Source organism: Macaca nemestrina, chromosome 9, assembly GCF_043159975.1.
Source record: "Macaca nemestrina isolate mMacNem1 chromosome 9, mMacNem.hap1, whole genome shotgun sequence".
NCBI lineage: Eukaryota > Metazoa > Chordata > Mammalia > Primates > Cercopithecidae > Macaca > Macaca nemestrina.
This window is the reverse complement of record NC_092133.1, coordinates 18,729,439-18,756,571: the sequence shown is the minus strand read 5'-3', so window position 1 is coordinate 18,756,571 and position 27,133 is coordinate 18,729,439. Positions and strand designations below refer to the sequence as shown.

Below are 27,133 nucleotides of genomic sequence, written 5' to 3'. Positions count from 1 at the left end.
CAAATTAGTCAGCTGAGATAGGAACAGTAATTTATTTGAATGGACATGGGTTGACAATGCCATAAAGTACTGGTATAGCTTAATGGAAGAAACTGTCAAGAAAATGTAGGTTGGGCTTGGTGTGATTCGGCAAGCATCAGAATGTCTCCATGTCCACAAGTGTCTGCCCTTCCTAATCCAGGCCACTGTCTTCTGGATTCCTCAGCAAAAGTGCAAATATCCCTAGAGAAGTGACACATCAAATGATTATCAGGTGTTAATATTATGTTGAAATCACTAATATGAATTTTTTTTTTTTGAAATGGAGTCTCAACCTGTTGCCCAGGCTGGAGTGCATTGGCACGATCTCGGCTCACTACAACCTCTGCCCTGGGTTCAAGCAATTCCCCTGCCTCAGCCTCCTGAGTATGTGGGATTACAGGTGCCCGCCACCACATCCAGCTAATTTTTTTGTATTTTTAGTAAAGACAGTGTTTCACCATGTTGGCCAGGCTGGTCTTGAATCCTGACCTCGTGATCCTCACACTTCAGCCTCCCAAAGTGCTGGAATTACAGGCGTGAGTCACCATGCCCAGCCAAGACTGCCTCTTTAACAAAAGCAGAGGACAAGGCGTCTTTGAGACAGAGAAAGACCTGGAATATGAACTGTTGCAGAGAGTCAGCCACGTTATGTTATCAGGACCCGATAACCATGCCCTCATTCTAGACATGGTGATTCTGTTATTGCTGTCAAGATCACATGAGCTGTTCTGGTGGCCATTTTATATTTACACAAAGGTATATTGCACTCATGTAAGGCTCATTCTAGACTGAAATCCTCAAGACTTTTCATTTAGGTTGATTCTAACCTATATTTTCTTTTTTTTTTTTTTTTTTTTTTTTGAGACGGAGTCTCGCTCTGTCACCCAGGCTGGAGTGCAGTGGCGCAATCTCGGCTCACTGCAAGCTCCGCCTCCCGGGTTCACGCCATTCTCCTGCCTCAGCCTCCCGAGTAGCTGGGACTACAAGCATGCGCCACCACGACCGGCTAATTTTTTTGTATTTTTAGTAGTGATGGGGTTTCACCATGTTAGCAAGGATGGTCTGGAGCTCCTGACCTCGTGATCCGCCCGCCTCGGCCTCCCAAAATGCTGGGATTACAGGCTTGAGCCACCGCGCCCAGCCGATTCTAACCTATATTTTCTATGACCTGATCTTGAAAATTGTTTTTTAGCATTCACATGTGAGGGCCTAATGGTCATCTCTGTAAAAATTCAGTTGCATGTGGCCAGCTGACATATGCTAGGTGCTGAGAATTTACCATTCTGGAAGGTCTTTCTGTTCTCAAATGCGCTTACTCTTTTTTCCTAGCTGCTTGTCAATGGAAAATGATGTACACATACTTTCTATAGCTTCATCCAAGTCAACGATACCTACATTTTTGGTCAGAACAGGGCCCCAGATGCTGCCCTGTTACACAACACCAAAAACTCTTTTGAGTGACATTAATCCATTGAACAGCATGCTTTCCCAGTGGTTATTCCAATTTTTCCTACAATGCCCACATTTCATCATCTTGTTCTTAGGAATATCATTATATACCTTACCAAATAGTTTGCTTAAGTGCCGATAAACCATACCTACTGATTTCCTTCACTTACCAGTCTAGTGAACTTATCAAAGAAGGAACTGTGTTGGTATAACATGACTTGTTTAAAAGGAGTTCTGAGGGAAGAACTTTTCCTTTTACATCTAGCACAGAAGCTCAAAACACATTTGCAAAATTCTAAGCTGTATACTGCTAAATCCCCAATGCTTTACACATAGTAGATTCTTGATAAATGTTTGTGGAATTAATAACCCATTCTGGTTTTTTATGACCACAACTTCCTTTCTATACAACTATTCTTTTTTTTTTTTTTTTTTTTTTTTTGAGACAGAGTTTCACTCTCGTCCCCCAGACTGGAGTGCAATGGTGCGATCATAGCTCACTGAAACCTCTGCCTCCCTGGTTCCAGCAATTCTCCTGCCTCAGTCCCCTGAGCAGCTGGTATTACAGGCACCCGCCACCACGCCTGGCTAATTTTTGTATTTTTAGTAGAGTCAGGGTTTCACCATGCTGGCCAGGCTGGTCTTGAACTCCTGACCTCGTTATCCACCCACCTAGGTCTCCCAAAGTGCTGCGATTACAGGCACGAGCCACCAGGCCCAGCCTATACAACTATCATATAAGGAACTTATTTTGGAATTTTGCCCAAATTTATTGCTTGTAGTTCACTGAATCTGGCTTCAATTCCTTTTGAAAATTGAAATATTTACCCAATTTGTGTCTTCTGCAATTACTCCAGAGGCAATTCTTCATTTTTCCTCTAAGATCTTTGGCAGTGGGTGTAGTAGGCTTTGAAGGATTTGGAGGAGGCAGGGGTTCCAGTGCCAGCTTCTTTACTGTGCAGTAAAGAGTTAAGGCCGTGTGATTGTTAATATTAAGTGTCAACTTGATTGGATTGATGGATGCAAAGTATCGTTTCTGAGAGTATCTGGGTGTTTCTGGGTGTGGCCAGAAAAGATTAACATTTGAGTCAGTGGACCTGGAGAAGACTCACCCTCAGGAAGACCCACCCACACTGTGGGTGGGCACCACCCCATTGGCTGCCAGCACAGCTACAAAAAGCAGGCAGAAGAAGGTAGAAGGAGCCAACTTTCTGAGTCTTCCGGCCTTCATCTTTCTCCCGTGCTGGATGTTTCCTGCCCTCAAACATCAGACTCTACGTTCTTTGGCTTTTGGACTCTTGGACTTACACCAGTTGTTGCCAGGGCCTCTTGGGCCTTTGGCCACAGACTGAAGGTTGCACTGTCAGCTTCCCTACTTTTGACATTTGGGGACTCGAACTGAGCCACTACTGGCTTCCTTGCTCCTCAGCTTGGGCCTATAGTGGGACTTTACTTTGTGACTGTGTGAGTCACTTCTTAATAAACTCCCCTCTATATATACATCTATCCTATTCTGTCCCTCTAGAGAACCCTGATTAATACAGACAGTAAGCTTGGGGTACTCAAGTTTTGCACATTTAAAAGAAATGACTGACCCTTTACCAGCTCCTGGGAGACAACCTCTAAGCCCGTGGAGTATCCCGCCGGATAAAAATGTTTTTGTGTACCTTAGGCCCTGAGCTACTGCTGTATCAGTTTGATTTCTAGGGGACTACAGACTGAGTACCTAAGGTCAGTCATGGAGGCACTGTGTCTACATGACTGATCCCCAATAAAATCTCTGGATGTCAAGGCTCAGGTGAGCTTCCCTAATTAGCAGCACTTCATACACCTTTGTCACACTTCAGTGCTGGGAGAATTAAGCACTGTGCATATGTCAGTTTAGAGAGGATAACTGGCCTTCATCCCAAGTGCTTTGCCTTTTGCTGATTTTAATCTGTGTCCTTTTACTATAAGAAACTATAACCATGAGTATTATAGCTTTTTGAATCCTTGAGTTTTTCTAGTGAAGCCAGCCTGAGATTGGTCTTGGGAACTCCTGACATATCCACTTACTCTATGTTATCAATGTGTCCTTGGTCATATTAACTAATCTCATTTAGTTTCAGTTTCCTCACCTATAAAATGGGGATAATAATAATAACATCTACCTTGTAGTGAAGTTCCAGCACCCAGCCTACACTTTATTTTCTCCACAAGTATAACTTGAGAATTACTGTAGAAATTATAAGAAAATGCTATGTCAGCACACAATGTATGTTTAGCAAAAGTCTGTTTCCCTAAGCAGTTTCTTTTGTAAGTTCTCATATTTCCCCTCTCCCCCAACCCTAAGATATAATTGTTGAGACCAGACGATCTCATCTCAGCTAGTCTAAGGAGGTGTCCTCTTCCAATCTTTTCACCCTTATGGACACCATTCTCTTTTTATTAATTGTTTGCTTTTTCCATTTCCATCCAAAAACTGTTCTCTTTGATGAAGAGTACAGGAGAAGTCAGAGCTTTGCTTGGCATTTGTCTTCCATCACCTTTATCTTACTGGCCTTAAGCAGTAAATCTATCTCTTTTTCTATCTTTTTTAAAAGTTCAGTTTTGTTTTATTCTACTATCTCTGGAATGTTTTCCTATTCTCAGATCAATTGGATGTCAGCTTTTCTGGCCTTACTCCTACATGTTTGTGATAAGTCCTAGTATTAGTTTTTTTTTTTTTTTAATCTACCCTTCCTTTTTCAAAAAAATAAAATCACATTCTTTGCTTAATTTTAAGATTTATTTTGTTGCTATTATTTTTCCTAATTACAGAAGGAATGTATGGTCAAAATCTAAACATTACAGATATTTGTACCTTAGAAGGTAAAATTTTCTAGATGCCTGTTTCTCAAGATATCATATTTCCTTTAGACTCTTCAGTTCATAGCAGAGTTCTTGTGCAATCAGCCACTAGTTTCTTTAATTACCTTACCATTTTCTTCCCTGTTAGGAGAATTTTCAATTGCATAACAGAAGATATTTTTAAAAGCGTTCCAGCTCTCTCAAATTTCATTATGGAAATCCTGAAAAGATGGAACATGTTCATCCTTTTCTCTGGACTTTAAAACTATGTCTTTCTCAAGTCTACACACAGGTTTGAGCATACTCAACTTTCTCTCCCTGGTTTTTAGGAATACCTTTTTGTGCTTTTTTTTTTTCTTTTTTTTTGAGATGGAGTCTTGCTCCATTGCCCAGGCTGGAGTGCAGTGGTGCGATCTCAGCTCACTGCAAGCTCTGCCCCCGGGTTCATGCCATTCTCCTGCCTTAGCCTCTCGAATAGCTGGGACTACTGGTGCCCACCATCATGCCCGGCTAATTTTTTTTTATTTTTAGTACAGACGGGGTTTCACCATGTTCACCAGGATGGTCTCGATCTCCTGACCTTGTGTTTCACCCGCCTCGGCCTCCCAAAGTGCTGGGATTACAGGGGTGAGCCACTGCACCCAGCCTGTACTTCATTTTTTAAATGAAGGACTTGGACTATGTGGTCTAAAAGCACTCATCATTGCTACTTTCTCGGATTCTACCATCCACAGAAAGTTGCAGAGGTGAACAACATTTGAACAAGCCTTTGTGAAGACCAGCTTTCCCAGGCATACATGCCTGTGATAGCGATCAGAGAAGTGCCCCAGGAATGCAGCCATGGGGGAGCTAGTGACAAATTTAGAGTCCCTAATTTTTGAATCTTATTAATTAATGAATCTTTGAGGTACATGGGTGGTTGAAGGCAGCATGGAAGCTGGTCTAGAAAGGTGGAGTCTTATTATATGACTTTGGGTGATTTTATTCTCTACCTCTGTTCCATATGTGTAAAATGAGATAATAGAATTTGAAGTCAGGTGTGGTAAGCTACACTTGTGACTTACATCTATTATTTTATGTGTTCAGCACTCCACTTTTCAGGGAACAGGCACTAACTCGCTGTTTCAGTCAGAGTTCTTTCAAGGGACAGAACTAATAGGGTAGACGTATATGAAGGGGAGTTTATTAAGGAGTATTAACTCACAGGATCACAAGGTGAAGTCCCACAACAGGCTGTCTGCTTGGCTGAGAAGCAAGGAAGCCAGTCTGAGTCCTAAAACTTCAAAAGCCGACAGTGGAGCCTTCAGTCTGTGGCCGAAGATCTGAGAACCCCTGGAAAACCACTGGTGTAAGCCCAAGAGTCCAAAAGCCAAGGAACATAGAGTGTGATGTTTGAGGGCAGGAGGCATCCAGCACAGGAGAAAGATGAAGGCTGGAAGACTCAGCAAGTCTGCTCTTCCATCTTCTGCCTGCTTTATTCTAGCTGTGGTGGCAGCTGATTAGGTGGGGCCCACCCAGATGGAGGGTGGGTCAGTTTCTCCCAGCCCACTGACTCAAATGTTAATCTCCTTTGGCAACACCCAGGAGCGATACTTTGCATCCTTCAATCCAAGCAAGTTGACACTCAGTATTAACCATCACACCAGCCTTTATAGAAGTTTCATTCATTCATTCATTCATTCATTCATTCAACAGTATTTATTGGCTGGGTGCAGTGGCTCATGTCTGTAATCTCAGTACTTTGGGATGCTGAGGCAGGCGGATCATCTGAGGTCAGGAGTTCAAGCCTGTGCCAACATGGTGAAACCCCATCTCTACTAAAAATACAAAAAAATTAGCCAGGTGTGGTGGCAGGCACCTGTAATTCCAGCTACTTGGGAGGCTGAGGCAGGATAATCACTTGAACTTGGGAAGCAGAGGTTGCAGTGAGCAGAGATTGTGCCATTGCACTCCAGCCTGGGCAACAAGAATGAAACTCCATCTCAAAACAAAACAAAATAAAACAAAACAACCCAGTATTTATTGAGTGCTATGTCTGACACTATTCTAGGCCTTGGAGACATAGCAATGAATACAATATTCCTGTCCGCATGAAGCTGATATTCTGATAGAGGGCATCGGACATTAAACAAAATTAGTAAAATATGTGGTATAAATTAGTCCATCTATGTTACTCTAAAGGAATATCTGAGACTGGGTAATTTATAAAGAAAAGAAGCTTAATTGGCTCACAGTTCTGCAGGTTGTGGAGGAAGCATGGTGTGGGCATCTAATTCTGGTGAGGGCCTCAGGAAGCTTCCAGTCATAGCAGGTGAATGGGGAGCAGGCACATCATATGGCCGAGAGTGGGAGCAAGAGAGCAACAGCAGGCAGGTCCCAGACTCTTAAACAACCAGCTCTCACATGAACTAACTGAGTGAGAACTCATTTGTCACCCAGGGGATGGTGCTAAACCTTTCATGAGGGGTCCACTCGCATGATCCAATCACCTACCACCAGGCCCAACCTCCAACACTGGGAATCACATTTCAACATGAGATTTGGAGGGAACCAACATCCAGATCATATTCATGGTATGTCAGGTGAGATGTGCCATGGGAAAAAATAAAGCCAGAAAGTTAGCTAGGAAAGTGTCATGGTAGAGGGATAGAAAGAATGAGGTATTATGTTCTACAGGTGGTCAGGAGTGACTTCATCCAGATGGTTTTTGGAACTGGATCAAAATAGGATGGTTTAAAACAAGGATGTGGAATGAAGAGTTACAATAAAAGGCCTATTAGAAGAAGGAAAGAGGAATAAAGACACAAGTGGACCTTACAGGCGATGGTTCGTGCCTGTAATCCCAGCACTTTGGGAGGCTGAGGCAGGCGGACCACCTGAGGTCAGGAGTTCATGACCAGATTGACCAACATGGAGAAACCCTGTCTCTACTAAAAATGCAAAATTAGCTGGGTGTGGTGCCACATGCCTGTAATCCCAGCTACTCAGGAGGCTGAGGCAGGAGAATCCCTCGAACCCAGGAGTTGTGGGGAGTGAGATTGCGCCACTGCACTCCAGCCTGGGCAGCAAGAGTGAAACTCTGTCTCAAAAAAAAAAAAAAAAAGACACAAGTGATTAGCATAAAAGAAGGATGTGCAGCCAGAGACAGAGAACTTTCTAGATTCTGAATAGTGTACCAGTGTATTTCTGATAAATCATCTCCCCCGTGCCCCCCAAGCTGGTATGAATCAGTTTTCTGTTGCTTCTAACCAAAAAGCCCAAACTCATACTTGTATTGGAGCAAGAAAACCTGTGAATTCAAGGCCTGCCCAATGTGGGAGATGTTGGTTACCTTAGAAAAACAAAACTTGGTGCTTCTGATCCCAAGAATGCCGATATGATAGCAGAGTAGAATTAATTTAGTTGTGTCCTAGCATCCCAGAAATCAAACGTGCAAGAAATATCAATTTCTTCATTTTGTTTAAATCAAATTAACTCTGGTCCTACACTGGGCTGATGGAAAATTCGAATATAAGCATCATTTGTCACCCCTAGTTCTGCTCTCCCTCTGCATCCCTCTGCATCCTTCACCCCCAGAGCCACAACAGAAACAGGGAGGCTTGCTGATGTCTGGACAATTGGGAAAAGGCCTCTAATCTCCAAGTCGTCATTGGTCAAGCCTTCCAACCTTCCCTGCAAGTCCCTGGCTCTCTGCTTCCATGCCACAAGAACAGAGAACTCTTTCCTGAGGCTAAAGGACACCATGCTCCTTGGGGTGCAGTCATCTCTTCTGAAGTCATGACATCTTCCTGGAAAAACGAACATCTTGAAGCAGGGCCAGGTGTCCACTAATCTTTTGATATGCCAATCTTTTCAGTTAGCTTAGGCTTTTATAATAGACCACAAGAGTAGGTGACTTCCTTCTAGGAGTTATAGCTTTCCGCCCTGAAAAAACTCCCTCAAATTTTTTTTTTCCTTTTAATAAATTGTTCTGCCATGTGTTTGTTGTACGAATGGGTGCAAGTTCAAATGGGATCCCATAACTGGTGATTGTGAGCAGCTAAGGGGCATCATTAAAATACCAGATGTTAAAGTCCAAAAGTATGATGAGGAGAAAGAGTGACTGTAAAGAAACCTAAAAAACAATGAGGACAAACTTTATCTGTCTCACAATACTTATGATAGCATTTAATGTATCTGGTGCAAAAGTAATTTTTCTCCACTCTGCCTTATGCTGGGATCAAAACAATATTCCTCAGTCTTGTTGAGGAGTGAATAACTTTTAGGGAGAAGGTCTCAAATGGAAAGTAGTTTAAAGTTTACGAATTGCAAGAATGCCTTTTGATATCTAAGCAATGTGTACTAAGGAATGCAACCTACTGAAAAGCTGGTATTCAAAATCGGAATTATTAAAAATTGTAGTGGAGGCAGTGGGGGCTTGGAGGGCGGCAAACAGGAGTGCATGAAGAGCATCAAAATAAGCCCAAGTGATTTACCATTGGCTTGGTTTCTTCGGGAAATTTGAAGAATTCATACTTATTTATACGTTTTCAAATATTTATTTAAGTGCCTACAACGTGTGAGGCATCTAGGATGTCTCGGCAAACGTGGTACATAAGTTCCTCGCTCCAATAGAGCTCACATTTGGATGTCTTCTAATTCTGAACCTGAATGCAAGAGCACAACACAGTCAATGAAGCAGTGAGCCCAGGAAGCCATGGATCTTCACAAGCCCCAGGAAAACTCAACATTTAAAACTTTCTATTTAAAACATAAGGGCACAGTAGGCTCTTGGTCTGTATGGGAAGGCCATGGACTACAATTCCCACAAGCCCTTGTGACCTCTCCGTTCTGCGCAGCTTCGCGGTATGAGAAAGAGGGTCCTGTCAGGCGCACATCAGGTTGCATCATCAGCGTGCGCCTCCACCATGAAACAGGTTTGGACTACAAAAGTATGGCCGCTTCTGAGGCGGCGGTTATGTCTTCGTCGTCTTTGAAAACAGACACATTCCCTGTCCTTGAAACTGCAGGAACGGTCGCAGCAATGGCTGCGACCCCGCCAGCAAGGGCTGCAGCCGCGGTGGTTGCGGCCGCGGCCAGGACCGGATCCGAAGCCAGGGTCTCCAAGGCCGCTTTGGCTACCAAGCTGCTGTCCCTGAGCGGCGTGTTCGCTGTGCACAAGCCCAAAGGGCCCACTTCAGCCGAGCTGCTGAATCGGTTGAAGGAGAAGCTGCTGGCAGGTACTGCAGCCCGGGTGGGGACCAGGCTGAGGCGGTCGCTACGAGAGGGGAAGCACATTAGGCTTTTTGCGACGCTCGTGATTCAAGAGACAAAAGGAAGGGAAAGGGAGAATGACCATTGAATTAGCTCTGGACAGAAATCTCGGGCATCTCGGGCTTGGACTTGCCCTGGCACGAACTCTTGTAGCCTACTTGGCAGTTGTTCTCAGTGGGAGGAAAAAACCCATACTTACACAATAAAACCCTGCCCTTGGGCGTGCAGACCTATTTTCTGTAATCTGATCCCTCAGGAGGCTTTTGTTGGGTTCATGTGGATGAACCCCAAAAGGAAGTACTGGCACTTACCCCCAAAGTTGCATTCCTCAGAATGTATTGGAAATGCAGATATACTTCGTTAACCAAGACTTAATAAAGTCGTTTTCATATTTTAGTGGGCCTAACAATTACTTAGAGTCTCTTGTACAAATACAGATTCCTAATCCCTGCCCTGTCCGAGATTGTGATTCGGACGGTTCAGGGTATTTTTAGGAAACTGCAATTCTAAATAGTTGCTCCAGGTGATTCCAGTGTAAGTGGTTTATGGACCACGTTTGAGGAACACTAAATATAACTTGGTCACTAAGCTGAGAGTGTTCTTTTTATTGATTCGTTTATTCACGTATACTGGGAAAATACTAGAAGAGCCTAAAGAATCACCCCTTAATCAGCTCGGATGATTTCACACATAAAGCATCCAGGATCCTTAAGTTCGTTGGACATACACACTAAACCAGGTCTGTGCTAGCCTATAGAGACTTGAAGATAAAAGATACTGCCTCTTACCTTAACTGAGCTGACAGCCTAGTGATTTCTGCACCCTGTGGTTGTAAAACTAGTTAGCTAGGTTATTCAAGGTTCTCCAGAGTTTGGCCGTATTCTGTCTGGCCATTAAACCAGTACAGGGACTTTCTTATATTGTTTAGTGTCCCATGGAAAACTTTACTCTTAAAAAAAATGCAAAAATAAATTATTCTAATGGGAATTATAACTGACAGTACAGATTTAAATGTTTATGGGCAAATAGGCACGCTCCTGCAGATGTTTAATTCCAGTATCACGACTACTCATTCTTTTATTGAAGTTTTGCTTTGTTGCCTGAAAGGAAGACTCATTCAGAGGACGTCAAAGTAAGGAATTGCATCAAGGATATGTATTGTGGTGTCATCATAGTTTTTTAGTTTTCCTATATAGAACTGCTGCTTTCCTGATTTGTTAACTAAACTCTGGGTTTCTTTTTTTGTTATCCTTAAGGTAATGATTACCATTCTTTCAGACAAGTTTCTGACAAAGCCATATTCTGGCCTTCTGGCTAATCTCTCTAAGAACTGAATTTTCTTGTTGAATCTTGGTTAAAATGATTGTTTCAAGGCTGTTGCTAGGCTAGAATCTTTAGCTAGAGACATTCTCATTATCCTTGATTTCTATATTGTTTGTGATTGGCCTATTCTGTATTTATGTTAGTTAGGCTATGGCTTTCCAGATGTCGTTATAACTGGCTGTCAGAATTACTTGGGAAGTATTTGAGACGGAGTTTCGCTCTTGTTGGCCAGGCTGGAGTGCAATGGCATGATCTCGGCTCACTGCAACCTCCACCTCCCGGGTTCAAGTGATTCTCCTGCCTCAGCCTCTCAAGTAGCTGGGATTACAGGCATGCACCATCAACTCTGGCTAATTTTGTATTTTTAGTAGAGATGGGGTTTCTCCGTGTTAGTCAGGCTGGTCTCGAACTCACGACCTTAGGTGATCCACCTGCTTCAGCCTCCCAAAGTGCTGGGATTACAGGCGTGAGTCACTGCGCTCGGTCTTGGGAAGGTTCTTAAAGATACCTACATTCTAATGTTAGCTGTGTTTGACAACCACAGTCAGTGGTTGTGTCCTCCAATACCATTCCTCGTCTTTCTTTGCGTTGATTCCTGTTATACTGCAATCCCTAATCTTTGTCTGTTGGGATCCTTCAAAGCCCTAAGTGTACCAGAATTTTATAGCTAGAAAATACTTTAATAAAAATCCACGAATACTTAGTTCAGTGGGGTGAACCAAATTCCCCACTTTATATAGTAGAGGCAGTATGTCTGCAAGTTAGAAGGAGGTATATTTGGGCACAAAGGGAAGATAGTATATTTATGGGGCCTTCCTACTCCAAGGGGTGTCAAGTTGAAAATACAAAGAGTTCCCCAAAAGGTTTCTGTTAATTTGTGGGTGAGAGATCCATGATGGGTTGCAAGTGACAGGTCAAGGGTTTGAAACCGAGGTCTGGCCTTTGAAGTTTATGTCAAAGCAGACAGCCATACCCTTCTAAGTACAGTGATGTCATAATTAGAGAATGATGCCAGGGTGTTCCAGAGACCATGGTTCTGACTCAGTAGAGTGATAATTTTCTTGGGAGGCCGAGCCACCCAGCATTCTTTTGGCCATTTAATCTGGCTTCTGCATTTCCATTGTTGCTTTGATTTCCCTCCTCCCTTGTCTGTCCACTCATTTCGTTTTCTTTGCTTTATTTTCTTTCTACTCTGCGTCAGTGTTGATAAGGAAGGTTTGACGGGCTTGGGGGCAGGTATAGATCAATATAGCAGTTCCTGCTTTTCTCTTCTTTCTCACTTGACATCTAATAGTCAATACTCTCTCAATATGTTATATGCCATCATCAAAACAATTTATATTTACCCAGAAGGAAGCACTGGCCCTGTCTCCCCAAAATACTTTCAAGTAACATTATTTTGCCTTATTTTTATTTTTTTTAAATAGGATAGGATCTCACTCTGTTGCCCAGACTGGAATACAGTGGCACAGTCTTGGCTTACTGCAACCTCTGCCTCCCGAGCTCAAACAGTCCTCTCCCCTAAGTCTCCCCAGTAGCTAGGGCTATAGGTGCACACCACCATGCCCAGCTAATTTTTGTATTTTATTTTGGATAGAGACAGGGTTTCCCTGTGTTGCCCAGGCTGGTCTCGAACTTCTGGGTTCAAGTGATCCATCCATCTCGGCCTCCCAAAGTGCTGGGATTACAGACATGAACCACTGTGCCTGGCTCACTTTATATTTACAACAGGAATATGAGATAAGCCAGGCTGGCATCCTCTTTTTAAAGATCTAAATGCTTAGGAAGTTAAGGTGCAACTTAATCTTAGCTGCTTTCCACATAATGTTTTGTTGAGATTCATTTCTTTAATGAATTGAAAATTTTGGTTTTTCAATTTCAAGGAGACAGCGAATACAGGGAGTTTGGGAATTTGGTGTATTTAGAAATAGCCCTGCATGAGATGTACTCCCAGTGTTAGGTAGCTAGAGATGCCAGCAAAGACCATGGAAGAGATTTAGAAATGGAAATTGAGGACTTTTAAAAGTATCTTTGTATATAAAAATTAACTTCTTTTCATGATTCTCTAAGAGCCCACCACTACCAAGAATTTACTAGATTTTTGCAGGTTAGTTTGGATATTTACCCACCTTTTAAAAATGCCATTTTTCTCTTAGAGAATGAATTCTAGTGTCTTGATAGCTAATTTTGGAATACTCTTTCTTTATAATTTAGGGAATATACATTTTAAAATCTTTTCTTTACTAGTAACGAGGTCATAGTCTCTTAACACGTGAAGTTTGTATAATACTTTTTATTTGTTTTGAAAATGCCATTCCCTCTTCCTCCCAAGTTTATGGAAATCCTACTTAATTTGTCGTGGTAATCACCTTTTTTTCATCCCCATTACTCTCGTAGAAGCTGGAATGCCTTCTCCAGAATGGACCAAGAGGAAAAAGCAGACTTTGAAAATTGGGCATGGAGGGACTCTAGACAGCGCAGCCCGAGGAGTTCTGGGTAAGAGATATGAAAGGAAATTAAGTGTCCACTGTCATTTAATATCAGAAAGAAACACTGGTTGAGAACAGATAGATTGACTAAAGCCTTATATTTTTCACTATACTTTGGAATGTTTCAGATCTACTGGATATATATAGTGCCATCTTTTAAAGAAGCCTTTAAATCGTACAAGGCCTACAAGGCTGTTAGAAATAGCTACTTTTATGTGTGGATGGGACTTTGAAAAAAGGTTTCTCTCTGTGCAGAAAAGAGTTAACATAGCAGGCCTGAAATTACTATCTTTAGAAAGGTCTGCTTGCACAGCTTGCCCTTGGCTGGTATCTGGGAACTTGCATTTTAGGAGTGTTCCCACCCTTCGCTGTCTGATAAGGCTGGTTGGCTATGCCTCAGATGTTTCTGGGAACACCAGCTTTCCTTCTAGGAATCTGGAATTTTGCTCCACTGCTAAGGCAGAGGGTGCCTGAGTGATCATCCTCTCAAGTCCCCAGTAAAACCTGTGGGCACTGGGGTCAGGCATGATGGCTCACACCTGTAATCCCAGCACTTTGGGAGGCTGAGGCAGGCGGATCACGAGGTCAGGAATTTGAGACCAGCCTGACTGACATAGTGAAACCCTGTCTCTACTGAAAATATGAAAATTAGTCGGGTGTGGTGGTATGTGCCTGTAATCCCAGCTACTTGGTAGGCTGAGGCAGGAGAATCGCTTGAACCTGGGAGGCGGAGGTTGCAGTGAGCTGAGATCATACCACGGCACTGCAGCCTGGGTGACAGATGGAGACTGTATCTCAAAACAAAACAAAACACAGCTTTGGGCACTGAGTTTCTAATGAGCTTCCCTGAGCGAAACATTGCACACGTGTTACCGCTTTTTTTGTTAGAGAAAGCAGCACGCTCGAGCATCCTCTCACAGGAGGGGGAGAGGATAAGGAAGCTTGTGCCCAGATTTCTCTGTGTCTTTATCTCTTATGGTCCAACTGTGTATTCTTACTACATCACTGTAAAAAATCTGAGCTATATATCAATCTTTGAATGTGGGCTGGTCTTGGGGACTCTTGACAAGGTAGAAGGCTCTGTTTGTCTGCCTATCTCTAATCTGATCTCTGAAATCAACTCTCTTGAGAAGGGGAAGCTTGAGAGGAAGTCATTTTCTGCTAGAGATATATTAGTTGACTATTTTATTGCTTGTGAAGGAAAATTAGTAGAATTGATCAAAGGGAATAAAAATATTTTATCCTTTTTTATTCCATCTGTTTTTTGTTTTTTGTTTTTTGCCCCTGGTGGAGATTCTGAAGTGCAAGTGTGTTATACACAGGCTAGGGTATATTTTACTCTGTAACTGCATCCTTAGTCACAGAACTACCTGCATACATTGGGATCCCTCTCAGTGCCCCCTTCCTCACATACGAGAAACAAACTTTTATGGAACAATACTCATCTTTTTACATGCTCTGGTATTTTATATTTTATTCAGTTTCATTTACAGCAAAAATTAGGTACAAAGGAACAACAGCAAACCTTGATCTAAGCTATCCAAAGTAAATGAGTGCTTATTTAAAAGGATAAAATTGGTGAAGAAAATGGTATGCTTCAAGAACATTATAAACTGTATGATTTTTGTATTTTCTAAAATTATAGGTTTATGTTGGCAGTAATATTTTTACTTGAGGTTAAAATAGAAAAAATCAGTTCGAGACCAACCTGACCAACATGGTGAGACCCTGTCTCTACTAAAAATACAAAATGTAGCCTGGTGTGGTGGCATGTGCCTGTAATGCCAGCTACTTGGGAGGCTGAGGCAGGAGAATCACGTGAACCCAGGAGGTGGAGGTTGCAGTGATCTGAGATCCCGCCATTGCACTCCAGCCTGGGCGACAAGAGCGAAACTCCGTCTCAATAAATAAATGAATAAATAAACAAACAAAATAGAAAAAATCAGGCTGGGCACAGTGACTCATGCCTATAATCCTAGAAATTTGGGAGGCCGAGGTGGGTGGATTGCTTGAGCCCAAGAGTCCGAGACCAGCTTAGGCAATATGGTGAAACCCTATCTCTATAAAAAATTTAAAAATTAACTGGGTGTGGTGACACATACCTATAGTCCCAGCTACTTGGGAGGCTGAGGTGGGAGTATCACTGGAACCTGGGAAGTTGAGGCTGCAGTGATCTGTGATTGCACCACTGCACTCCAAAAAAACAAGCATAACAAAACAAAAACCCCAGCTAATAATAAGCATTTATTGAGCACTTACTGTATATAAGGTCTTCAGTTTTGGGCATTCGTAAGTTCTATAGTTTAATTCTCATTGTAACCTATAAGAGAAGTTATTACTATCCCCATTTTACAGAAGAAGAAAGGAAGACCCTGAGAGATAAAGTAACATGTTCACTGTCAGAATTAGTGAGTGACAAAGTCAGGATTTGAGCCAGATCTGCTCAGTTCCAAAGCATCTGCCCTATTGTGGATGGCAGATACCTGGCGCTCCTGCTTTTGTTCCTCATGCCCTGTGCTCTTGGCAGAAATTGGGGCTTCATGATTCTTATCAGCTTAGCACTTCAGTAGCCTGTACCAGTTGATTAGAGTTGGCCTTTGAGTTGAAGCCTATGTTCCTAACCCTTCTGCTTTACTGTTTTCCAGGCATAGCACCACAAATACAAGAAAAGAGAGGATAAGATCTGTTGCTTATTTATGAATAGATCAATTTCTATTAATTTCTAGTGGCAGTTCTTCATTGGCATGCAGAAAATAGTCATATTCAAGGCAGTGAATGAAAGTTTATTTTTTACCCTAAACCTAAGGCAAGCTTGTCCAACCTTTGGCCTGCGGGCTGCATGTGGCCTAGGGGGGCTTTGAATGCAGCCCAACACAAATTTGTAAACTTTCTTAAAACATCATGAGATTGTTTTGTGATTTTTTTTTTTTTTAACTCATCAGCTGTTGTTAGTATATTACGTGTGTGGCCCAAGATAATTCTTTCATTGTGGCCCAGGGAAGCCAAAAGATTAGACACCCTTGGCCTAAGGGATCTTGTTGAAGCTTCCATTTTAGTATTATGAAGGGGCTGAGATTTGTATGTGTGGAAGAAACTGTATTGGAAACAGTTTTCTGGTTGGAGGCTTAATTTATATTTGATCACACAGGGGCTTTTATGATGATATAATATGTTCATATGTCAGATGTATTAATTTTTCTTCTAATGCATGTGATTTCCAAGGAGAGAGAAAGTTTAAAAAATTGTTGGTGTTTAGTCACAGAGTAAGGGATGTTTGTTGTCCAAGTTAGCAGTTCTGGAAACTTATGAGAAGACGATTTTTGATTGTGTGGTAAAATAAACACTGGACTCTAATCATACTTCGGTTTACACACTGGCTACTGGCTGCTTTAATTACTAACTATATACACCCTAAGAAAATCCCATAACTTCACTGAATGTTTCTTCATCTCTTAAAAGAGGATAATGTCTACCAAAACTGAGTCAAAAGGTTTTCAAAAATATCTTACAAAATACTTATAGTATGTAGATATATACTTTATCCTGTGAAGTGTTGTATACAGGTCTTTTTTATTTTTATTTATTTATTTTTTTGAGATGGAATCTTGCTCTGTTGTCCAGGCTTGAGTGCAGTGGCGTGATCTCGGCTCACTGCAACCTCCGCCTCCCAAATTCAACTCCCAATCCCTGACTAGCTGGGATTATAGGTGACTGCCACCACGCCCGGCTGATTTTTGTATTTTTAGTAGAGTCAGGGTTTCACCATGTTGACCAGGGTGGTCTTGAACTCCTGATCTCAAGTGATCTGCCCACCTCAGCCTCCCAAAGTGCATGGTGAGCCACCATGCCCGGCCAAAAGGTCTTTTTTGAAAACAAACAAACAAAAGAAAACAAACTAAAACTGGACCTGTGCAAAAAAAATACACTTTTTCTTTCAACATTTTTTTTTTTTTGCAATATTAATGATGCAGTTAAGAATTTAGCTGACAATTTAAGATTATAACCTGAAATTCAGGTTTATAATTCTATAGCATGATTGCTAGAGGGTTCACAAGTTTCTCAAAAATACATGGTAGGCAGGCCGGGCGCAGTGGCTCTAATCCCAGCACTTTGGGAGGCCGAGGCGGGTGGATCACGAGGTCAGGAGATCAAGACCATCCTGGTTAACACGGTGAAACCCCGTCTCTACTAAAAATACAAAAACTTAGCCGGGCACAGTGGCGGGCACCGGTAGTCCCAGCTACTCGGGAGGCTGAGGCAGGAGAATGGCGTGAACCCGGGAGGCGGAGCTTGCAGTGAGCGAGATGGCGCCGCTGTACTCCAGTCTGGGCGACAGAGTGAGACTCCGTCTCAAAAAAAAAATGGTAGGCAAAATATGGCCCTCTAAAGGTGTCCGTGTCCTAATTTTCATAACCTGTGAATATATTAGGTTACATCACAAGGAGCATTAGGGTTGTAGATGGAATTGATGTTGCTAATCAGCTGACTTTAAGATAGATTATCCTGAAATTTCCAAGTAGAACCAATGTAATCATAATATTCTTTAAAAGTAGAAGAGGAGGCAGAAGAGAGAGTCAGAGGACATGTGGCAGTGGAGGCAGAGGTTGGAGTAATGTGGGTTGCTGGCTTTGAAGGGGATCACAAGCCAAAGAATGGGGGCAGCCTCTAAAAGCTGGAGGAGGCAGGCGAGCAAAAAAATGGGTCCTCTAGGGGGGCTCTAGTGAAGGATTCTCCCCTAGCACCTCCAGAGAAGAACACAGCCAAGCCAACCCTTTGATTTTAAGCCTAGTTAAACCCATTTCAGGCTTCTGACCTCCGCAACTGTATGATAAAAAGTTTGTATTGTTTTAAGCCAGATTGGTAATTTGTTACAGTAGCAATAGGAAAGGAATACACCTGTTTATCATAAATCACTTAAAATGTAAATAAAATTTCTATATACCATTTCAAAAATGATGTTTTTAAATTTTAGAGGTTATACAAACAGTGGGAAAATTTCGAAAATACAGGAAAGTTGAAAATAAAAAATTATCCATTTTCCACCTTTCATCAATAGTCAGTTAACATTTTTGCCATATTTCCTTGTAGCTTTTTGTCTATGTGATTTTTAAAGTTGAGCTCTACTTCACTGTGTGTACTTATATATCCATTTTTTAAACTTAACATTGTAACATAGACATTGTTCATGTTGATAAGCTCTTTGTAAACTTTATTTTTAATGGCTATAAAATGTTCCATCATATGGCTAAAATACAATTTGTTAATCATTTCCCTATTTGAGGTCCCTGAGGTTATTACCAGAGTTTTATCAGAACTGATTTTGTGAGGGATGTCTTTCTAGATAGAACTTTTTGTTTGTTTTGTTTTTAGTTTTTATTTTTTACTGACACATCTGTATCAGCCAGGTGTTTCAGATTCTTAAAATAGATTCCTACAATTGGAAAGATACGAGCCTTGTAAGATGATCCTATAGAAAGCTGGAAATACATGTATGGAGTCCATGTCTGTCCTAGAGAGACTCTCATCATAAACAAATTCTATCTTTTTGGTTTGAGAATAGGATACTAGGACATTGGATAAGTTTGGAGATAGTTGTTTTTGGTTTTGTTTTTTAACAGAGAAGACATTTGAGTGAGCACAGAACACTTGGGAGATAGAGTAGGAGAGTAGTGATTGTGCAACAGTGCATGGAAAACCCTGTCATTCATCCACTCTCTAAATTCTCCACACCTTTTCAGATGTGGTGCCTTTGCTCATGTTTTTCTTTTATAAGCTGCTCATCTCTCTCAGCACCTTTGGTTGTAGAAGTCCTACTGGCCTTTCCAGGTTCAGCTGAAATGCCATTTCCTACCTTTGAAGCCTGCCTGCTTGCTCTTCTATACTACTAATGTAAAATTTCATTTTGTTCTCCTGGTTTTTGTTAATATCTCTCTCTCTATTAGATTGTTAAATCACAGCTGAAGCCAGGTCTTATTTATTTCTGCACCTACACAATAAGTACTGAAAACAATTTTGAGTGATTGAAGGCAAAACATGCTAAGTAAAAATTCTGTCCAGGAAACTAACCTGTGAATGAAAAGCTGCTGGTTGGCTAGGTCCCAACTCCAGATAATTTTTCTATATGCCGCCACCATATTAGTCTTCCTAAAATTCTGCTTTCACTAATCACCTCACTTCAGTGGCACTTGGTTATTCTTAGTATAAAATGAGAGGATTAAGCTGGGTAACTCTAAGATGCCTTCTTTTAAATTTTATCCTTCTGGGTCACTAAACTAGCTCAGAAACGATCATGAGTTCAGGATTTCAACCATGTTAAAGTCAAACGTGTCAGCCTGCTTCTAAGATACCCTGTGTTCAGTTGATAAACCCACTGTTCTCATCCTTGTATCTGAGAGTTTGTGCAATTATTTTCTTTTTTAAAACATGCTTCTCTTCTCTCTGTTGTGTTCCCTGTACATCCTTCAAAGGCCTAATACAAACTCTGAAATGCTTGAATGAAGCGTTCTCTGGCCTCTTTAGTCATTTAGAATGCTCCCACCTTTGCCTTGCTATGGCAGCTGTTCTCTCTCTGTTCATTTTGACACTTAATCATATACTATCATATTGTTATTTAGCATTTTTCACTCATTAGGCAACATTTCTTGAGCACTGTATTTTTCTGTATTTTATTTTCCTGATGAGATTATAAGCTGTTTTGAAGTTAGGAAATGTGTCACAAGTTTCTTTGCTTTTCCATTGGAAGTATTCCTCTTGGGATTATGTTTATAGTAGTTGTTCAAAAAAATATTGTTTGGGGATTTATTTGATTGGGATCAAATTGCATTGAATCTTTCCTGTTTGCCTCATCAGCAGTAGTATCTACAAGTTCTGTCATTTGAAGAGTATTATGCTCTTCAGAGGATTACTGAGGGCAGACTGTTTTGATCTTAGACCTTGAACTATATGACTTGGATCAATACAGATGAGTGCCATAGAAGTTTTGAGGGGGTTGGAATAGACTTTATGAATGAGTTGGGGCTTGAGCTGGGCTTCAAAGGATTGACTTTGAATACTTTAATAAGGAGTTGGTACTGTAGGCACTGGGACCCTACTAAGGATTGTTTGGGGGGCTTTGTAATGTGAAAAATAGGGTTTCAGAAATGGTTAAGAAGTGGTATGAATTGGAAGAGAAAGGGATAGGATGTAGAACTGTCAGGTTTGCAGTGATGTAGGCTGTTGGCAGTGAAAAGAAAGCCTAGGTGAGTTAAGGTGGCAGAGGGAATGGAAAGGAAGGGGGTCAGCTCTTAGACCATTTGGTTTGAATCTTAACTCTACCAGGTACTGGTTGTGAGATGCTGGACAAAGTTCTTAGTCTCTTATTCCTGTTTCCTCATCTATCTCATCTATCAACAGGGGTAATTATACCATCTTTTAAAGTTTTTTTTTTTTTTTTTAGATGGAGTTTTGCTCTTGTCACCCAGGCTGGAGTGCAGTGGAGTACAATGGTACGATCTTGGCTCACCGCAACCTCCACCTCCTGGGTTCAAGCGATTCTCCTGCCTTAGCCTCCCAAGTATTTGGGATTACAGGCATGTGCCACCATACCCGGCTAATTTTGTATTTTCAGTAGAGATGGGCTTTCTCCATGTTTGTCAGGCTGGTCTCGAACTCCTGACCTCAGGTGATCTGCCCTCCTCAACCTCCCAAAGTGCTAGGATTACAGGCGTGAGCCACCATGCCTAGCCTTTTAAAGTTGTTATAAGGATTAAATGGGATAATGAAAGGAGAGCATTTCGAGTAGAATCTGATACATGGTAAACTCACTGAATGATATTTGCCGTAAATATTGAAGATATTTTTTCCAGTTTGCCAATCAGTACTCCTTGTTTGCTTTTATAATTCTGAATTGTGGTGGTTGTGTTGTGTTCTTATGCTACAGTTGTATCTGTTGATGACAAATATTTCAATTCTTACAAAAGTGTGGCTTCTTACAAAAAGAGAAGTGACTAAATCCTCTCACCCTCACCGAGTGAAATGTGTTGTCGTATGAATAATGTTTGAAATTTAAGAGAAAGGTAGGCCATTGTTGTACTTTATATTTGGTCTCTGTTAAAATACATTCTTCAGCCTTCATTTTACCTTGTATTCTTCTTTGTGTTACACTGAGTTGTTATGTTTCTCTTTCCTTGATTGTATATACTGCTGGGTGCTAATCATCTTTAAATGGTTCATTAGCTATGATAATGGCTTTTGCTTTGTTTAATAATGAATTCTGTCAAAAGACTTTATCATACCCACTTGAACATGGTTAATTGTGCCATGTGTGTTTTACTGGTGCCCATATAAAATTCCAGTGTGTCCTTTGAGATTGTTCTAAGGCTTCATTATCTAATGGGCTGGGTTGAGGTTTCTACTGAGTTTAATGCTTTGAGAATGGGGAGAAAGGTCTTCTCATCCCTTCTTTAGAGTTTCTTATTTGCATGACAAGTTCAACTGTTTGGAGTAATAGGAGCCCTGAAATTTTGCTAAATATATGCTCTTTCCCACTTCACATTACCTAAGCCGGGAAATTATGACCAAAGTATATAGCTATTTTAAAAACCTAGTTTTCAGAACAGAGTGTCATAATATTTCTTTCTTTGATTTGTAGTTGTTGGAATTGGAAGTGGAACAAAAATGTTGACCAGTATGTTGTCAGGGTCCAAGGTAAGAACACTGAAATAGTTCTGTTTTTCTTTAATGTTCTTAATGACTTACATGTATTGGATTTTTATCAAATAGAAAAACTGAGTAAACTGCATGAATGGGTATCATTCCTGAGTATTATGTCTACAAACATATCTGAGATTGAAAATATCGAGACTGAAAATTGGAAATTCTTAATTGAAAACCAATTAGACTTAAAGAAACAATGCTACAGTGCTCATCATTTAATAAAATTATATTTGGGGCCGGGCGCGGTGGCTCAAGCCTGTAATCCCAGCACTTTGGGAGGCCGAGACGGGCGGATCACGAGGTCAGGAGATCGAGACCATCCTGGCTAACATGGTGAAACCCCATCTCTACTAAAAAAAATACAAAAAACTAGCCGGGCGAGGTGGCGGGCACCTGTAGTCCCAGCTACTCGGGAGGCTGAGGCAGGAGAATGGCGTCAACCCAGGAGGCGGAGCTTGCAGTGAGCTGAGATCCGGCCACTGCACTCCAGCCTGGGCCACAGAGCGAGACTCCGTCTCAAAAAAAAAAAAAAAAAAAAAAAAAAAAAAAAGAAATTATATTTGGACTTATAAAATATCATATTTCTTAGATGATTGGGACTTAGAGATCATAAATGCTAGTGGCAGACTTTTTTAAACCTTAGAATTTTTATAGAAACAATACCATTTTGTAAAACTGCGCCCTTTTAGCAAAAATATGCTTTGTTCATTGGTTATAAAATGTTTATTAAAGAAAAGAGTAGGGCCTCTTTAAGATGATAAAGTATGTTCATTTATGAGAGTAACCTTGAATAGATCCAAAAGCACTTTTCTAGGCACTTGATAGAAGAGAGAAGGGGTTATTTGGAGGCAGGAGTGGTTGGAAAGCTGTGAACTGCTGGTAGAAGGGGTCTCTTCCAGCTGTCAAAGAGATAATGTCTGTATCCATATGAGTAATTAGGTGCTGGTTGTAAGTGCTGGGACTAAGGGCCAATGAAAATGCATGTGCAAGGAAGATTAGTATGCCAAGAGGTAGCAAAAAATTTCATTATGTTCCTGGAATAAACTTTGTTTTAAAACTCTTGCTCTAAATGTAATATAAATTATTGATAAAATGACTTTTGTTTCTTTAAAAGAATCTGTAGTCAAAGACTATTTAAAACAATTTTCAGTTCATTGCGGACTGATTGATGACTTTTGTAAAATATAATTAAAATATTATGGCAATGTAAAATTGCTAAATAAGTTTCTACGCAATCTCATTTTCTGAACTTATTATAGATACTGGCCTGTGGAAAACACTTGACATAGTAGTGGTTTAAGTATTAAAATAAAAGCCCTGGCCGAGCGTGGTGTCTCATGCCTGTAATCCTAACACTTTGAAAGGCCAAGGTGGCAGATCACTTGAGGTCAGGAGTTTGAGAGCAGCCTGGCCAACATGGTGAAACCCATCTCTACTAAAAATACCAAAAAAATTATCCAGGTGTGGTGCTGCACACCTTTAATACCAGCTACTTGGTAGGCTGAGGCAGGAGAATCACTTGAACCCAGGAGGCGGAGGTTGCAGTGAGCCAAGATCATGCCACTGCACGCCAGCGTGGGTGACAGAGTGAGACGACTCCATCTCAATAAATAATAAGTAAGCTAGGTAGGTAGGTAGATAGATAGGTACATAGATACATAGATTGATTGATAGATTTTAAAAAGCCCTGGAGAACATACTGCATGTGATATCTCATTTTGGTTATCAACTGGCATAAAAATCTGTGTGCCATTCAATTGGAAGGAATCTTAGTACCTCTGATAAATGAAGTGTGGCTTGCTTTGTAATCTTCAAAATATTGGTGTTGAAAAATCAGAGTGTAAACATTGCATTAGAATGAAGGCGTTTGACAGTTTCTCAGTAAATATGTATATTGTGCTTAAATACTGACACACAGAGTTTAGAATCTGTTTCTGATACTGGTTTTTGCCAGTTGTTTAATATTTGTTTCTGTACTCCCAAAGATGAACAATGTTTACTTTAATATGGGATTATGGATGATTTTTTTTTCCACATTATTTGGCATTTTCTAAAATCTATACAATAAACAAGGCACTTTTATGTTAATAATAAAAATGTTATGTTTACATTAAGGAATTTGTTTGGGTTTTTTTTCCCAAGGTAAAATATATTGTGTTCATTGAGATATTCATTGTTCACCCCTCCTTCCCCAAACTACAAACACAGGCACACTATATATTATTGAAAGATTTTACTTGTAAATTTCAGGCATATTTTCAGAAATATTATGACTGAAAATGTAAATACATCACTGACTCAGGTATAAATTTTATAACAGCCAATTTGCTGTTCAGCTACAAAACCTGAATGTCATACAGTGAAATCACTGATCCTCAGATGACTGTAACATAAATAGAATACCACAGGTGCATCTTGTTACAGAAACCTAGTTCTTAGGTATTTTGTATTTCAAAAATAGGCATCATTGTCTTGTTAGCTATTTATATTTCTTATCCTTTTAGTTTTATGTACATGTTAAAAGAACTAAATCATTAAGAGTTTCGTGATGATGAAGACTATTTTTTAATAAAAAGTAGTTAAAAACTGTTAATAAATTTTTTTTCTTTTTTTAAAAGCACTGGAAGGAATCTTAGAGATCATCTTACCTAGTGACTTTCAAAATTTTTTTGACTAAGACCCATAGTAAGAGACATATTTTATGTAATGACCCTATAGATACATACATTTATGAAAAGGAAAAATTTTATCAAACAACTTTGTGTTAGTCTGTTTGTGTTGCTGTAAAGGAATAGTCGAGGCTGGGTAATTTATAAAGAAGAGAGGTTTATTTGGCTCATGGTTCTGAAGTCTGCACAAGAAACGTGGTGCTGGTATCTGCTTCTGGCGAGGGCCTCAGGAAGCTTATACTTGTGGCCATGTCACATGGTGAGAGAGGGAGTGAGAGAGAGAGGCAGAGGTGCTAGGCTCTTTTAAACAGCCAGATCGTGCATTAACTCATTGCTGCAGGGAGGGCACCAAGACATTCGTGCAGAATCCGGTATCATCACCCAGACAGTTCCCACCATGCCCCCACCTCCAACACTGGGGATTACATTTCAACATGAGATTTGGAGGGGACAGACATCCAAACTTTATCCAACTCTAACCCCTATGTATGATGTATTCTTGATACTTTTCCTTCTATTTCATTTAAAAAAAAAAAAGGTGGCTGCAGCCCCTAACTTGGCCCAGATCTAATGTCCACTTTTTCTTCACTTCCTGTTTTGACAGATGAATTTTTATTTGCATCACAGTGCAACTAGTAAAATTAGACTTCTGGTATGTGTAGGATGGAGTTACATCAAGAGTAGAAATACTTAGTTCTAGGGTGGCAAATATTCAGTGTTCTTGTTATGGCCGTATTTACAGTACAGCCTTCTCTCCCTAGCCAGTCCTAATTGGAGATACGCTAATTGAACATGGCCTAACATTTCTTCTTGCTGAATCAAGAAACATCCTTAGAATCTTCTTCAACATAGTGCCACTTCATACAACTACTGTCACTTATTAGGTGAAATTCTGGCCTTTTAAATAAAATCTTTAGGCCATCATATTATTTTGCTTCCATCTATGAAGACCAGATACTCATCAGACCACCCAAATCATTTCTTGCATTTCTTCCCATTCAGATCAGGGTAAGAGTTAAGAAAAGAGCCACTGCCCTGTGTTCCTCATTGTCTTCCTCTCCTGCCTTGGAGTGAGCTTTGTTCTGCCAGTGATCATATTTCTCAAGTCTTTTTTTTCCTCTGTCTGATCATTTAGTATTATGTGTATAATGTGTAAGAAAAGCATGTAAGCTTTTGTACAGTGCCTTGTATACAGAAATTGCTCATTAAATACTGTTATTACTATTCCAAGTATTTTACCTATCCCCCAATCTCTCTCTTGAGGTCCAGGCCTGTTGGAGCTCTCTCGCTACATGTTCTGTGGACTCCTGAATTAATTTTACTCAGGCGAGTTCTGTTGGAACTCTTGAATACAGTTAACTTCATTTTTTTTTCATTGCTTTTTGTGATTACTGGTGACGTAGGAAAAATAGTACACTCATCAGAAAGAGAAAGCATGCCAGTTCTTTAAGGGAGAGACAGAGTTTCCTTGGACATTAAACTCAGAAAGAAGTTTTTGACAATAAGGGATATTAAATGATGGCGATTTTCAAAAATAGTTTTACAACAGATGTAGCCATGGAGCTATGTAAAATACAGTTTAGGTGAAATTATTCTGAGAGGTTAGTCTGATGTGTTCCTTTGGCCTAAGTTGATCTAAGTATAAAATGTAGCTTACCTAGAGGAGGGCAGTAGTCCCTCTCCTATCTTCCCTAAATTACACTTTCTTTGAGCCAGTCATTTAGCAAAAGCTGGATACCAGATGTTGTACTTTGAAGGAACAGACTTTGATGAGGTTTTGGAGTGCTGTCTTTATTAGTTTTCTATATTGTTGATCAAAGTTGGTTACTTTATAAATGCTTTAGAAACCAGATGGAAAGGTTATGAAAACCCAAAGAATCTAACTAGTATGTCCAGATATAAAGGTACCTCCATATCTCTGTGCAGGTAAACCATAGTGGCACCTGCAGGCAACGCCAGCATTTCCTCAGAAGGCAACTTTGTATCCGCCTCCAGTAATTAAACAAGTGTTATCATTGGAGTGAATGAAGTTTCCCCTTTTTGGTGTGATCAAAGGATAGTAACTTTCCCCAAGAACACAGTAACATTTTTAGCCAGTTATGAGAACTCTATAGTGTGACTTGAATAATGCTCCTATGAAACTTAGCCAACTCTTGAAGATTTCAGAATTTTTAATCACTCTTCTCCAGAGGCTAGTCCAGTTTGTACGTTTTCTATATATTCTATTAATATTCATATATTTCAGAAATACTGTATTGAAATTTTTAAAGGGCTTATACTTATGAACTATAAAAAAGAACTGTTCCTTCTTATTGAAGACATTCAAAGCCACATGTTTTTGGTTTGACAGGTTTTTAAAAAAGTGTTCTTTCTCATCCTCAGTAATATCCCTATTTTGTTGGTGAA

General features: G+C 40.5%; 1 protein-coding gene across 2 annotated transcripts in view; it reads left to right on the top strand.

The window, feature by feature from the left end:
• Positions 1–9,181: 9,181 nt before the first annotated feature.
• Positions 9,182–27,133, top strand: part of LOC105467998 (TruB pseudouridine synthase family member 1) — a 37,933-nt gene continuing 19,981 nt past the window's right edge. The window contains exons 1-3 of one of the 2 annotated variants that reach the window (XM_071069068.1): positions 9,184–9,518; positions 13,273–13,371; positions 21,994–22,049. In XM_071069068.1, the coding sequence (XP_070925169.1) occupies positions 9,233–9,518; positions 13,273–13,371; positions 21,994–22,049 (441 nt within the window). In that variant the 5' untranslated portion in view covers positions 9,184–9,232. Of the gene's footprint in view, positions 9,519–13,272; positions 13,372–21,993; positions 22,050–27,133 lie in introns of both variants that reach the window. The other variant, XM_071069069.1, reaches the window with a different exon arrangement.